General features: G+C 48.7%; 1 protein-coding gene and 1 long non-coding RNA gene across 3 annotated transcripts; one reads left to right on the top strand and one right to left on the bottom strand.

Annotated features, from left to right (window-relative positions):
- Window positions 1-1,395: 1,395 nt before the first annotated feature.
- On the bottom strand, window positions 1,396-6,148 carry PIM3 (Pim-3 proto-oncogene, serine/threonine kinase). The gene is made up of 6 exons (XM_074942383.1): window positions 5,365-6,148; window positions 4,819-4,928; window positions 4,588-4,638; window positions 3,818-4,181; window positions 2,361-2,537; window positions 1,396-2,245 (listed from the first exon to the last, which is right to left on the bottom strand). Exons 1-6 carry the CDS (start codon window positions 5,447-5,449, stop codon window positions 2,061-2,063), a joined length of 972 nt encoding a protein of 323 aa, XP_074798484.1. The 5' UTR covers window positions 5,450-6,148; the 3' UTR covers window positions 1,396-2,060.
- LOC141980787 (uncharacterized) lies at window positions 4,787-14,353 on the top strand. 2 transcript variants are annotated; one of them, XR_012637609.1, is made up of 3 exons: window positions 4,787-6,156; window positions 12,112-13,084; window positions 13,750-14,353. It is a non-coding gene; the product is annotated as an uncharacterized LOC141980787 (long non-coding RNA). The 2 variants fall into 2 exon arrangements; XR_012637608.1 differs by lacking the exon at window positions 4,787-6,156 and adding an exon at window positions 6,664-7,232.
- The last annotated feature ends 217 nt before the right edge of the window (window positions 14,354-14,570 follow it).

The following is a 14,570-nucleotide window of genomic DNA, read 5'->3' as shown; positions in this document are numbered from 1 at the left end:
AATCACAACCCTAGGCTTGATTTCATTATTGACCCATATATTGTGAAACTGGGCTGTCACATTTGCTTCCAAACATAAAATTTGAAATAGTAGGGGGAATATTGTGAATAGTTTGCTGGCTAACTTCTCTGAATCAAAAGTGTTCATGTTCTCAAAAGTGCATTAGTTGAAATTGCCATCCTTTCTTGGACTCATTGTACAGATTGATGCACAGGAATTTTTTCTCTCCCAAAATGGGGGTAAATTTACTTTCCACTACATCCAGTTGTGAAATAGTAACCCATAATTAAGTGGGAAAAGGCTTCTTTGTTATGGTTTAGAAGGGTGTTAACAATAGTTGAAGTACCGGCATATTCAAAATCCATAAGTAGTGGTTAATTTCTTTTGTGATGAAGTTCTATATAGCAGCATCATTTTTGTTTTTTGAAGGAAATTCACATAGATGTAGTCAAAGTGAGTGTGTCTGAACAAATAGGAACAGTTTGAAAAGAAGATTGGCTAGAGCCTATTAATTCTCTGGCTCAGCTGCTGGAGCCCCTTAAAGTTATGTTCTTCAAATATTTATAATATAACCGCTTTCTTCCCTGTGTGGTCTGAAATGTAATTCTGAGTACAAATGAATACACAACACAGTACTGTTATATACAAAAAAAGTTTAATTGAAATACCTGTATAAAAAATATGATCTCCATACATTTCACACTGTTAAACAGAAGGAAAAAAATCCAAATCCAAGCTGCACAAATGCAACCAGATCACAGAAACACAGCTATTAAAATAAATTAAGGTTTATGACTCTGCCACCCTACCTTCCAGAGCCAATACACAAAGACTGTACAATGTCAATAATTTAAAACCCTTCCAAATAGCATTACTTTACATTTCTGGTACAATACCAGATGAAGGCATACTAAACTTTAAAAAGTCATTCTATTTCCCTTAAATTAGACTTTGTACAACAACAATTTTCCATCTTCCAACAGAAACTGGTAAGGTCAGAAAAAAAAATTGTTTTGTTTTTTGAACAAAAGTTAACAGGAATGCAGAAAAGAGTGTCATGGGCAAACCACTAGAATTCCCATGGGGGAGGGGGAAAGCAGTGTTGAATATAACTCTAACCAAATAAATTAAGCAAATAAATAGCCACAGTTGAAACTGTGGGAGGTCTTCTAAAACTTCAAACAAATAAATAAAAAACTGTATAATACATGGGAAAACCAAATTTACATAAACACATTATACAGGTATGGAAAAAAGTAAAGTCCTTGAATATTGCATTGATTGTGCATTTAAACATGCCCATACATACTTTAAGACTCGCAGGTTGACAAAAGGAGGGGGCGGAGGGAGGGCAGGATTGAGAAAGGGGCTTTGCATGCCCAGTGGTAGAGATGATTAAAAAAAAAAAAAAAAAAAAAAAAGAGTGAATGTTCCTGATAAAAAAAGCTGATATACCTGTTCATATTTGTATGCAGGCTACAGGAAATATTTTGGAGCAGCAGAGGTGTGTTTGGGGGCGGGACAGGGACTGGAAGGAGTGAAATGTCTGTGTTCAAGTATTCCATCACCAGTGGATGGGACTACTTCATTCAATCACCGAACATGTTCTCCAATGCATCATAGGAGCTGCTTCCTCCAGCACTCAGTCTAAAGGGAGCAAAATCCTATAATGAACTGGATCTTCTTTGGACATACACAGCTCAAAAAAGAAAGTCCCACTGAAGCAGCTTTCAAAAAGGCACTCAAAAGCAAATAAAAATCTAGTCCAGGCTCTATGAGAGCAAAAAAGTTTACCATGTATTCAAGAGGTCACTGCTTTCTTAATAAGGTCAGTCTTTTGACTAAGTACTGGCCTGCAACTCCCAAACAACAGCGTTTCCAAAGGAAATTTCTCATTCCAAAGCAGAAACCAGCAAAAGGGGAAAATAAAATCAAGTCCCTCAGACAAAGATTGAACTACAGAATAATGAATGCATTTTTCTAGCCCCTCCTACGTATTGGCAGCAGCACTGTGGTCTTTCTGCTTGTAGCTCCCCTCCCATTGCGAGGTCCTTAGTGTTTCACAGACTCTCATTGCTTGAACTTGTGCTAGATACATCAGTATCAAGGGTCCGTAGCCTTATGTCACAGTCCTCAGACTTCACTACTTCAGATTTGTGCATCCATGCGTGGTCAAAAATTTGTTCAAGTGTTGGTCTGTCTGAAGGCCTCAGTGAAAGGCACCATTTGATCAGCTGCTGACATTCTGAAACAGATGAGGTAAACAGACATTAAAACTAGAAAGCAAAAAGAACCACAAACAAGAAAATCACCCAGTATCATGAATTAAGTGTTAGTAATTTTTTAGTGTTTGAGCTCACCAGGTGATATTCTTCTCCTGAAGTATAACCGTCCTCTCAAGATCTCTTCATCTTGTTCAAAAGGGATGTCTCCACAAACCATATCAAACAGGAGCACTCCCAAGGACCACACTGTTGCTGACCTCCCATGGTATCTGTGGTATCGGATCCATTCTGGAGGACTGTACACTCTTGTTCCTACAAATGAAAAACACAACATCCCCCCAACATCAGCAAACTAAGTTTTATTTTCTCCCCTAACATTTTAGTTGAGCTGCACATTCATATCAAACCACACAAGACTAAAAAATTCTAAATATTCAAAAATCATAGTGGGCCAAATTCATCCCCAGCGAAAGTCCAGAGAGGCTAGCTACAGTTACACCATGAATACATTCAGACCATTAGCTTGTGCTGTTCTGTTGTGATGAATAACAAGGCTTCCATCAGCTGACTGTTTACTAAAGCATGGCTCCCTTTCACTGACCATGTGGTGTCTACAGCATCACACCAAAAATAGACACAAAAGGACAAAGGGAATGGGGTGGGGGAGGAGAACGAGGAGAAGAGAAACAAAAGGTGAAACTCAGGTCTACCTTATTACATACAGCTAATCGGCTTTATCCAATTCCAAGACAGTGTGAACAAAATACAGACTTGCTCACAAACAAATTTTTCAGAATAATCAAAAAAGGCTATTCCGCCGCTCTGAAAAGGCTTTTAGAAACCGCCCTCCCTTGGCACTAGGCTGTTCCTTGGATACCAAACAAAAACTGGAATTTGTGATGCTGACGGTCACATGGCCAGGAGGTTCGGGTTTCACAACAAAACAGATGTTAAGTGCAGCAGCTGACAACAGAGAAGGGGAGGGGGAAGTCCCTCATCTATATCAAGCACACTCACAGCAAGGGAAAAAAAAACAAAAAACAAACAAAAAAACCCACAAAACCCCCCCAGCTCTTCCATCTATATGCAAGAAACATTCCAGTTTTCCTATATCAAAAAAACCCAGAATTTAAGTCATTTAAGGGGCATATATAATTTACCCCAGGATTTTAAACCTCCAATGCAGGCATCAGCTGGGTTGTGAGTAATTCGTTCAGATTACAAATCAAATACATGCATTGCATATAACAGAGGGGAACGCCTGGCGCTGGTGAAGCCTCAATGTAAACAGATCGCCCTCTAGGAAAAAAGCCTTTTCCAAGGCAGGGAAATATAAACTGCTGCGTCACTGCCTGGAATCGCTTCTTTCCTACTCAACAGATCACCCCCAAGCGCCTCCGGGGCACAGGTGTAAATTACCCGCAGATCCATTACCAGCTACGGCAGCTGCAGAGCCACCTTTTGTTGTTGTCAGGAGCTAAGAAAATGACTAACAACCGCGCCGGGAGAGCGCATCGGGTAAGCTCCGGCCTAGGATTTGCTTTGCTGTCTCACCCGCACGGAGGCATTTTGGGGATGGGAGGGGCACATACCATCAAAGTCTGTGTAGACAGTGTCCTTAAGGATGGCTCCGGAGCCGAAGTCGATCAGCTTGAGCTCGCCCGTCCTGAGATCCACCAGCAGGTTCTCGTCCTTGATGTCCCTGTGCACCACGCCGCAGGTGTAGCAGTGGCGCACCGCCTCCAGGACCTGCCGGAAGAAGCCCCGGGCCGTCTCCTCGTCCAGGGCCCCCTTCTCGGTGATGAAGTCGAAGAGATCCTTCACCAGCTCCGGCCGCTCCATGATGATGAGGTAGCCGTCGGGCCGCTCGTACCAGTCCAGCAGCTTGATGACCCCTCTGAAGCCGGAGCCCACCTTCTTCAGCAGGACGATTTCCAAGGGCACCATCGCTCCGCTCTGGGCAGCGCAAAGAGGCAAGGGCCGCGGTCACTCACCGGGCAGCCCAGGCGGGGAAGCCAGCCAGCCTCCCGCCCGTCCCCACACGCGCACTCCGCCGGGTGGAGGCGCACACACACAGCCCGCGCGCTGGGCACGGAGTCTCCCGCAGCAGCGCGGGGGCTGGGGAAGTCCAGCGCCGCTCCGCTGGGGGGCTCCGCGGCTGCCGCAGTCAGAGGGGGAGGAGCCGGGGGAAGAAACCCCGCCAAAATCCCCCTCAGCTGTAAACAATAACACAGGGGCGGGCGGGGGACCCAGCCCTCTCGCCACCCAAACAATAGCCACCCAGGGTGACTGCCGGGCGGGCGGCTCCCAGCTTCTCTCGCACCCACCGCGCGGTTACACCCCCTCCCCGGCGAATACTTACGATGGTGCCCCACTCGGTGACTCGCTCCTTCACCACATGCTTCACGGCCACCTGGGGGGAGAGAGACCAGGCGCCGTCAGAGCGGGGTGGGGGAAAGCCTTCCCCGCTCTGCAACGGCAGAGAGGGCTGGGGCGGCTGCGACGCGCGACCCTGCAGCCACGCACACGCCGCCCCGAGCAGACAGCAAGACACAACTACGCGGCCATGAATAGCCCCCCCCCTTCTCCTTACCGGCAAGCCGTCTGCTATCCGGGTCCCCGCGTAGACGGTGCCGAAGCCCCCGCTGCCCAGCACGGAGCCCACTTGGTAGAGTTTATCGAAGGGCTCCTTCTCCGATTTCGCTAGAAACGGGAAGACAAATTAAGAGTGGAGGGTTGGAGTCGCTCTATTATTAAGAAGGCAGGACACGAGGCAGGCGAGAGGAAGCCCCGCCAGGGGAGCCGCATGGCTGTTCACACCGGCACATGCAGCTCTTCATCCTAAACCTAGCGAGCAAGGGGAAACCAGGCGGGTTTTGGTGCGACACGACAGCAGCGATCCGACAAGCAGCCACCCAGAGCCAAAATCTCCAACACGCCCCACTGGGAGGGACGCGGACGCCGCGCACTCTCCCATAACAACCCAGCTAACAGGGGAGCTGTGCCCATCCCTACGCGGCGATACGCTAGCAGGGAATGTGACAGCCGAGAAATCCTCGGAGCTTGCAAACTCCCCATTAAAAAGCGGCGGGCACTGCACCGTGGCTGGGTCACAACCAGCGAGTCGCTAACTGCGTACCTGGTTGGAGGATTTTCACCGGCAAGTGATCCATGCTGGTGGGGTTGCAAATGTGAGCGAGGGAGCCAAACTTGGAGAGCAACATCTTCCAGAGGAGCCGGGGGAAGGGGGAAGAAAGAGATCCTACAGCGAAACGTAGAGAGTGTCCTCCGGGCTAATTATTCAATTAACGATCTGCTGGGAAGGAGCGGCGCGATCTCCTTCCCGACCCGGGAGGGGAGCTGCGAAGCGGCTGCCTGGGCTCCTGCTCTGCTCTCCCCAGTCCACCAGCAGCAGTTGATGTTGTAGCAGAGGGTGGCAGACGCCTCCAGAAATAAACAGCCACAAAGAATCCAAGCTGAAGCGGCGTGGAGCCCGTCGACAAAAAGCAATCAATAACGAGGGCGATGCTCTGCTTCTCCCACCGCCCAGCGCACCTGAAACGCAACCCCAGATGCCAGCAGGGCTGCAGAGAAAGTGGGTAAAATCCGCCCCGGCGAGAAGGACGCTTGCTCGGGGCCGCTGGGTGACTGCGAATTCAATCCAGCGCCGCAGTGAAGCCGTACCCCTGGTGCAGCAGCAGCGCAGCCTCCTCGGTGCCTGCTCACTTCTGAGCTCAATTACAGCAGGAGCTGCCTCTTAACTCTCAATGTTTTGGTGCGGGGAAGAGAGATACAAATATCCCTCCGCGGGGGAGTGGGAAAACACCTCGTTGTGCCTTCCGGAGTTCTTCCCCTCCCCTAGAGCACAGCGCGCTGGGATGTCTTCGTGCGGTCTCCGGCTCTGGCGGGGACTGCAGAGTCCCAGCCCACAGTAAATACAAGGGACGGGGGGACTGGAACTACTTATTTGTAGTAATAGACGCGCACAGTTACACTGTCTGAAATTCTCATCACACGCTACCAAAAAAAAAGGGGGGGGGCAGAGCAAGATTCTGTAATTTGCATTAACTTTATCAGTCAGCCAATGAAGGGCCACCTTTTCAAAGGGGGTATCGGGCAGTGGCCAATCAGGAAGAGAGTTTATTTGCATATGCTTAAGTGAGGCCAGGCGCGCAGGGCGGGAATTCCTAGGCGCGCCTTTCGCCTCATTTCTCCTTTCTCCCGGCTGCGCTGGGGAAAGGTCACTCTGCGCCGAGCTGAGACACTGCGTCTGGCGCTGGGGTGGGAGGGAGATAAGGGGAAAGAGCAGCAGCAACAGCAGCCGCCGCCATGATCCCCGTTGTGGGGACACCGGGAAGGGGAGGGCTGTATCCATGCTGCTCCTTTGATGAAGCCGCCCAAACACCGTTTAGAAACCTGCTTATTTATAGCGCAGTGTTCACCGGCATAACACATCCTGCTCCCTTGCCTAGTCTAGCTTCATTTGTGCCCGCCCTCTTTCTGCTGTGATTTCTTACTCCTCTCTCTCCCGGGCCGGCTGAGCTGCACCGCGCTTGGCGGTGGAGTTTGCTCCACAGAGCCTGGGTCCGAGCCCTTCAGCTTGCGCCCCTGGGTCTCGGCTGCAGGGGGTCTTTGTATGGCCGCATCTGCCGTGTGAAAGCCCACGTGCGTTAGGGGGAGCTAATGGGATTCCCTGATACACGCTGGGAGACTTCAGTATGTTAGACCCGAGCCTGCCCTTGAACGGCGACGAGCTCCTTCCTAGCTAGGCGTCGGTTAAGAATTGCGAGAAGCGCATGTGCTCCCCCCGCCCCGGTTCGCAGGGCTGGAAATCCGCACAGACGCTGCAATGTCACACGCTGGATCCCGTGCGTGTGTCTCAGGCACCTCTTGACGTCTGGCGCGGGCTGAGATTGAAAGGCAGCTCCTTTCCCATCAGAGTCCACAGAGGGCGCTGAGGCAACGAGGAATCATCCGAGGGAAAGCCGCATGGCGTCCTCAGGCGGGGTAGGCGCTCAGAGCTGCTGCCAAGTCTCACTCAGCTGGGAGGCAAATCTAGACCAATTTTAAGGCAGTTTTTAGAAACACCTCTCTCGTGAAGAAGGAATTTACAGCTTATTCAGTGAGAACTAACTTCACTGAGTTTCTGCCATTTCCACCGAAACTGGAACAGCTTGAGCTGGGCCCTGCCTACAGGCTCAGGCTGGTTTAGGGCTTGTTCGCCAGTTCAGTCTAGAGACCAGTCCTTATTGCATTTGGTGGGTAGAGACAGTTGGATAGCAGTTTTAGGGACTACTTAAACTCTGCTTTCCAGTTACTGGTAACTGGGCTAGAGTTGCAGCAGCTGTAGTCTAAGGGCTTGTCTTCACTGACATCACTGCAACAGTTCGTTAGAGTTAGTACAATTGAGTTACTGCACTTCAAAACAACACTGGAATTACGCACACAGTGATTTGATTAGCAGCACAGAGTGATTGGATTAGCAGAATGATTGGATTAGTTGATGAGCAGTTTTAACCCAAGCTGCTGCTTCCCCTCAGCATTACTAGGGCCTTGTCTATACTAAAAAGTTAGGTTGACCCAGCTCCATCATTCAGGGGTGTGAAAAATCCACCCAGAGCAGCATAGGACCTAAGCCCTGTTGTAGATAGCACGAACAAAAAATTCTTCTGTTGAGCTAGCTACCCCTTTTTAGGGAGGTGGACTAACTACGCAGTCGGTGTAGGTTGTGTCACACTGAAGTACTACAATGCAGTGCTATAGCTGTGCCACTGTAGCATTTCAAGTGTAGACAAGCCCTAGCTTAAGCATCAGCATCACTCAAATTTCAAAGCCCCCAGTTCCCCACCCTCAACAGGAAAATTCACACCCCTGAACGATGCAGTTAAACCGACTTATCCCCTAGTGTAGACAGTACTAGGTAAATGGGAGAATTCTCCCGTTGACCTAACTACTGTCTCTTGGAGAGGTGGATTACCTATGCCGAAGTGAGGGCTTCTCCTGTCGGCGTAGGTAGTGTCTTCACTGAAACTGCTTGTGATTCATGAACCTGGGGAAGATAAGTGTCTGAATGCCTAAATTGAGTGTGGGGCCTGAAACAAAACGATGAGGGGGGAAGATTGCCCTCCCTTATGACTTTTAGCCTAGTGGATAGGAGGCTCAACTGGGATGTGGGAGTCCCCGGTTCAAGTCCTCCCTGCTACTACTGAAGAAGTACAGAGAAGAGAAACAAAAATGATTAGGAGTCTGGAAAAGCTTCCATACGAGGAGAGATTAAAAAGACAGGGACTGTTCATTTTAGGAAAGGGATGATTAAGGGGGGATATGTTAGAGGCACAGTTGCCAACTTTCATATGCTAAATAAGCACCCCGACTTTCACAATAAGCCAAAAACTAAGCTAATCCCATTTCAAAACAAGCCAATCCCTAAGAACCTCAACACTCTATGTAACTAGATCCCCTCGGCATGCAGTCTGAAACTGTGGTTGGCCCACTGTGCACCCCTGACTCTCTTCCCCCCTTGCCCCTGCTTGCCACTTGCCCCTGCTTCCCCTCCCCCCGCCACTGCTTTCCAGGAGCCAATCAAAAAAATGAAGCAACAAGCTACAAGGCAAAAACTACAAAACAAGCAACTCACAAGCCAATTAAGCCAAAAAAAAAAAGCCCAATTTCTGTGTTTTTTCCTGCAGGTTTGGCATGTCTGGTTAGAGGTCTATATAATCATGAATGGTGTGGAGAAAGTGTATAAGGAACTGTTATGTATCCCTTCACATAACACAAGAACTGGGGGTCACCCAATGAAATTAATAGGCAGCAGGTTTAAAACAGACATAAGGAAGCACTTCTTCACACAATGCACAGTCAACCTGTGGAACTCGTTGCCTGGGATGTTGTGAAGACCACAGGTGCCAACTTTCCGAAGTGCCAGGGGGTGCTTGACGCCTGGCTCTGCCCCCACCCTGGGCCCTGCCCCCACCCCCACTCCACCCCTTTACCCAACACCCCACTCCCCCCAACTTCTTCCCCCCCCGGTTTCACCCCTTCCCCCGAGCATGCTGCATCCTCTCTCCTCCCCCTCCCTCCCAGCCTCCTGCACGCTGCAAAACAGCAAATTGTGATGGGCGGGAGGTGCAGGGAGGGAGGGGGAGGCGCTGTTGGCCGTTGCGAGCCATTGGAGAGATGGGGGGGAGGTGGTACGGGGGAGGGGTGGCTTAGAGCCACAGCCCGGCCACAATAAGACCCGGGTGGGCAGTTGTGGGGAACCACGGTGGACCCTCCACCTGCCTGCAGTGCAGGGGCAGGTGGGACTTAGAACACCCCTCGTCCATGTCCCCAACCTGCAGGCTCCTTGCCCGGCCGAGGGGACGTGGAGGGTCTGCGATGCCGCGCGGGCTCCTCACACCTCCTCGTGCAGATCCCCCCGATGAGGCTCTGGCGGGGGGTGCCTCGGAGCCTCAGCCCCACCAGGTAAGTAGAGCCCTGCAAATCCACGGATATCTGCAGACAGTGGATGTGGATATCTGCAGATAGTTTTTGCGGATCGCAGTCTGATGCGAATACACATTTCTGTATCTGTGCAGGACTCTATAAACCTTCCATATTGTTTGTGCTGCTCCTTTTCGTCTGCCTCAGAAAGTTCATTTCTATAGCCCTGAACAATTGCAACTGTAGGAAACCTATATAAACTATTTTTGCCTTATTTGAATGTTGTTTTTCAACTGTAAATTGGAAGCAATTCAATGGTATTATGCTAATCTGTTCTTTGGTTTACAAATAATTTTTTGTGCACAAGGGTCCCGGACAAGCGTCAGTTGTGGTATACAGTAATATGGGAATACCATGCAAGGTTCTGCCTGCTGCCTAGGAACAATAACTGACTCGAACTTTGTTCTTAGTTATTACAGGGTATCTAGGTTCAATTTGCTGTGCCACAGCATCAGGTATGTCTAATAAAATTGTATTGGTCTAACTATAGTGCTCCAGTGTAGGTAGGGTAGTTGGTGTAGAGAGTTCCTGTGTGAGATAGCCAATAGGTGGATGTTATGTAGCCTGACTACAAGGAATGGTGGGGAAAATGGGCTTCTAGTGTGAAAAGCTCCAACTGAAGTTGATGAGAGCTAGGAGTGTTCAGTACCTCTGAAAAACAGGACCCAATTTCTCCAGAGATGTAGGGCCTGTGCTCTAACTTGCACGCCAACAAGTGGTTATGGGACTGTGCATGAGGCAATGCAGGCTATACTTGTTTACAGGTGCTAGAGAGTGAGCTTCCCCCCAATGTCCCTTAGAAGCGTTATGCCTGCTCCTAACCTTTGCAATTGTAATTTCTCCAGCACTTTACCTGGCCCTGCCCTTGCTGTCAACTCTGTGTAGTTCAGGCTGCTAGACCGTACATAACTCCTGTGTGTTTTTTAGAAAGGACAAACAACTGCATAAAAACGAGTGCGTACATAGCAAATAAGAATGTAACAGGAAAAAATACGGAAACGCTCGTTATGCCTCTTTTTTGAGCTCACTCCCAAAAAATGTTGTCTTTCAATTTCCACAGTGTTACTGCTATAGCTGACCAGTACAGATTACTTTGTTCTTTATGGTTACTCCCACCCCATATAATAATTTAAGCTGAAAAGGAAAATATAATTTATATTTTGTCTTCAAATGAAATCTTCATCACAAATCCCATAATAGCTGTCAATCGGACTCCAACAGCCGTAGGGCAGCCAAAATGTGTTCTGGGTTACAAACCTTTTTGGCAGTTGCATTGTGTATTTAGATGGACTGATGGCGCAGTCATAACCTCTGATAATTCTTCCAGTGTCTTCCTTCTCTTGACCATCATTGCTTCCATCTTATTTAGACTGAACTTCAGTCATTTAATTGTTGCCTAGGTCCATATCCTCATCATGCACATGGCAAAATAAAATAAAACCCACCACCTTTCAGGTGAAAAGGATATATGGAGCAGAGTACCATTAGCAGTAGACTGATGTCAGCAAGGTAGTGATGCCTCACAATCTCTCCATGTGACCTCAGATACACATTTAGCAAGAAAAGTGTCAATGAAATCTTGCAGAATCGTGCATGATAGGGCCTTTATGGTAGATGAACAACCTCTCAAACCTGCCATTTGAGATTTCTCAGAAAGGAAAAACATGGTCTTATGGGAGAATAACACTTTCCATCTCTGTCTGTGAGATCTGGCAGGTCACCAATACTTTGTAGTTGATGATGTCAAGGTCTGCCTATAGAATTCACTGAAAGTCACTGAGAATACTTTTATGGGAATCTGGGAAGGAAGATGACATCAGAATTGCCATATTACAGTCTTCCCAATAATCGTCTCTAAAAATGATAAGTTTGAGGAAGCTCAGTGATTGACAAAGAAATAACTTTTTCACCTGAATGACCTTGTCAGTTACTGATCAAGAAGCCATCACTTGGCTTTAACAACCGTGACCTTTTGGGAGGTTATTAAGAAGGTTGTAGTAGGGCAGCTCCAGATTCTTTTGGTTTCCTATCAGTCTACTTTTAGGCCTGGACATAGTACAGACACTGCATTAGCTACCTTGGTAAGTTATCTTTTGGCAATGGACAAAGGTCAGAGGTCCATGTCCCTTTGATTAATCTTATTAGCCTCTGATACTGTTGACTGATCTGCCTGCAAGATCTGGCAGACGTGGATGGGACTGTTCTTCAGTAATGTCATTATTTCCTTTCTGAGAAGTGAGTCTAAAGGGCCTGCTCAATTTTTTTAAGAGTTATTGGAATCACGTCTGTCCAGATAGACACATTAACTCCATTCATAACGGTGCTTAAACCTCCACATAGTTTTTTCCCAACTATGAGAGAGTCTTGCCGGTTGTAACCCTTCTTTCCTCTGTTCATCCAGAGCCTCTCTGAATGAAACAGCTGAAACTACTAGTGAAGAAGGCACCTCTTCCACAACATGAGTCTCAGCCCTGGTCTACACTATGAGTTTAGGTCGAATTTAGCAATGTTAGATCGATTTAACCCTGCACCCGTCCACACAACGAAGCCATTTTTGTCGACTTAATGGGCTCTTAAAATCTATTTCTGTACTCCTTCCCGATGAGGGGATTAGCGCTGAAATCGACATTGCCGGGTTGAATTTGGGTTAGTGTGGACGCAATTCGACAGTATTGGTCTCCGGGAGCAATCCCACAGTGCTCCATTGTGACCTCTCTGGACAGCACTCTCAACACGGATACACTAGCCAGGTACACAGGAAAAGCCCCGCAAACTTTTGAATTTCATTTCCTGTTTGGCCACCATGGCGTGACCACGCAGAGCTCATCAGCAGAGATGACCATGGAGTCCCAGAATCGCAAAAGAGCTCCAGCATGGACTGAACGGGAGGTACTGGATCTGATCGCTGTATGGGGAGATGAATCCGTGCTATCAGAACTCCATTCCAAAAGACAAAATGTCAAAATATTTGAAAAAAATCTCCAAGGGCATGAAGGATAGAGGCTATCAAAGGGACCCCCAGCAGTGCCACGTGAAACTTTAGGAGCTCAGGCAAGCCTACCAAAAAACCCAAGAGGCAAACGCCCGCTCGGGGTCAGAGCCCCAGACATGCCACTTCTATGATGAGCTACATTTAATTCTAGGGGGTGCCCCTACAACTACCCCACACCTGTACGTGGACTCACGCAACAGGGATGAGGATTTGCTGGACGAGGAAGATGATGAGGAGAAGGAGGTTGAAGATCGCACACACCAGGCAAGCGGAGAAACCGTTCTCCTCGACAGCCAGGAACTGTTTATCACCCTGGAGCCAAAACCCTCCCAACCATCCCAACCCAGGCTCCCGCACCTTGAAGGCAGAGAAGGCATCTCTGGTGAGTGTACCTTTGTAAATATAATATACAGTTTAAAAGCAAGCGTGTTTAACGATTATTTTGCCCTGAAGACTTGGAATGCATTCATGGCCAGTGCAGCTACTGGAAAAGTCTGTTAACATGTCTGGGGATGGGGCAGAATTCCTCCAAGGATATCTCAATGAAGCTGTCCTGGGGGTACTCCCAAAGCCTTTGCAAAAGGTTTCTGGGGAGGGCAGCCTTATTGCGTCCTCCATGGTAGGACACTACCACAGCAGGCCAGTAGCACGTAGTCTGGAATCATTGCATAAGAAAGCATGGCAACGTGTGGTCCAGGTGTTTGCTGGCATTCAAGCAACATCTGTTCTTTATCTCTCTTTGGTATCCTCAGGAGAGTGATATCATTCATGGTCACCTGGTTGAAATAGGGGAATTTTATTAAGGGGACATCAGAGGTGGCCGTTCCTGCTGGGCTGTTTGCCTGTGGCTGAAAAGAAATCATCCCCACTGTTAGCCACGCGGTGGGGGGAGAGGTGAAGCGATCATCCCAGAGAATTGGGTATGTGTGGGGCGGGGGGGTGTGAGTGGGGTTTGTGCTGCACGTTAACCCGAAAACATCAGCCCCTCCTTTTAAATGGCCAATGTGTCTTTTTCAATTTTAATCTCCCTTTTTTTTCCTCCCACAGCTGCAAATGTTTCAACCTTGCGACTAGCATCTCTGTCCCAAAGGCTAGCGCAGATAAGAAGGCGAAATAAATGCACTCAAAATTAAATGTTCCCTGAGCTCATGCAGTCCACCCAAACTGAAAGAGCCCAGCAGAATGCGTGGAGGCAGACAACGGCAGAGTCCAGGAAAGCACAAAATGAATGCAAGGACAGGAGGGACGCGCAAGAGGATAGATGGCTGGAGAAACAGTCGAGGTGGTGGGATCAAGAGAAAAGGTGGCGGCAGCATGATGAAAGGAGGCAGGATGCAATGCTGAGGCTACTGGAGGATCAAACTGATATGCTTCGGTGTATGGTTGAGGTGCAGGAAAGGCACAGACCGCCACTGCAGCCCCTGTGTAACCAACTGCCCTCCTCCCCAAGTTCCATAGCCTCCTCACCCACACGCCCAAGAATGCGGGAGCGGGCGCCCCTAGGCACCCAACCACTCCACCCCAGAGGACTGCCCAAGCAACAGAAGGCTGGCATTCAGTAAGTTTTGAAGTGCAGTGTGGCCTTGTCCTTCCCTCCTCCCGTCCTCCTGCACCCCTCTCGGGCTACCTTGGCAGTTATCCCCCTATTTGTGCGACAAATTAATAAAGAATGCATGAATTTGAAACAACAATGACTTCATTGCCTCTGCAAGCGCTGATTGAAGGGGGGACGGGAGGGTGGCTGGCTTACAGGGAAGTAGAGTGAACCAAGGGGGTGGGTTTTCATCAAGGAGAAACAAACAGAACTCTCACACCATAGCCTGGTCAGCCATGAAACTGGTTTTCAAAGCTTCTCTGATGCACAAGGC

This window comes from Natator depressus, chromosome 1 (assembly GCF_965152275.1).
Source record: "Natator depressus isolate rNatDep1 chromosome 1, rNatDep2.hap1, whole genome shotgun sequence".
In the NCBI taxonomy this organism is placed as follows: domain Eukaryota; kingdom Metazoa; phylum Chordata; order Testudines; family Cheloniidae; genus Natator; species Natator depressus.
Note: the sequence above shows the minus strand (reverse complement) of the source record. Positions and strands in the feature narration are given on the sequence as shown.

What these genes read in the sequence shown, in the direction of transcription:
- PIM3 (XM_074942383.1), bottom strand. Translation starts at nt 5,449, where the DNA reads ATGTTGCTCTCCAAGTTTGGCTCCCTCGCTCACATTTGCAACCCCACC. An exon ending in GGATAGCAGACGGCTTGCCG is followed by an intron (nt 4,639 to 4,818) that starts GTAAGGAGAAGG and finishes CTCTCCCCCCAG; the next exon opens with GTGGCCGTGAAGCATGTGGT. An exon ending in CAGGAGAAGAATATCACCTG is followed by an intron (nt 2,246 to 2,360) that starts GTGAGCTCAAAC and finishes CATCTGTTTCAG; the next exon opens with AATGTCAGCAGCTGATCAAA.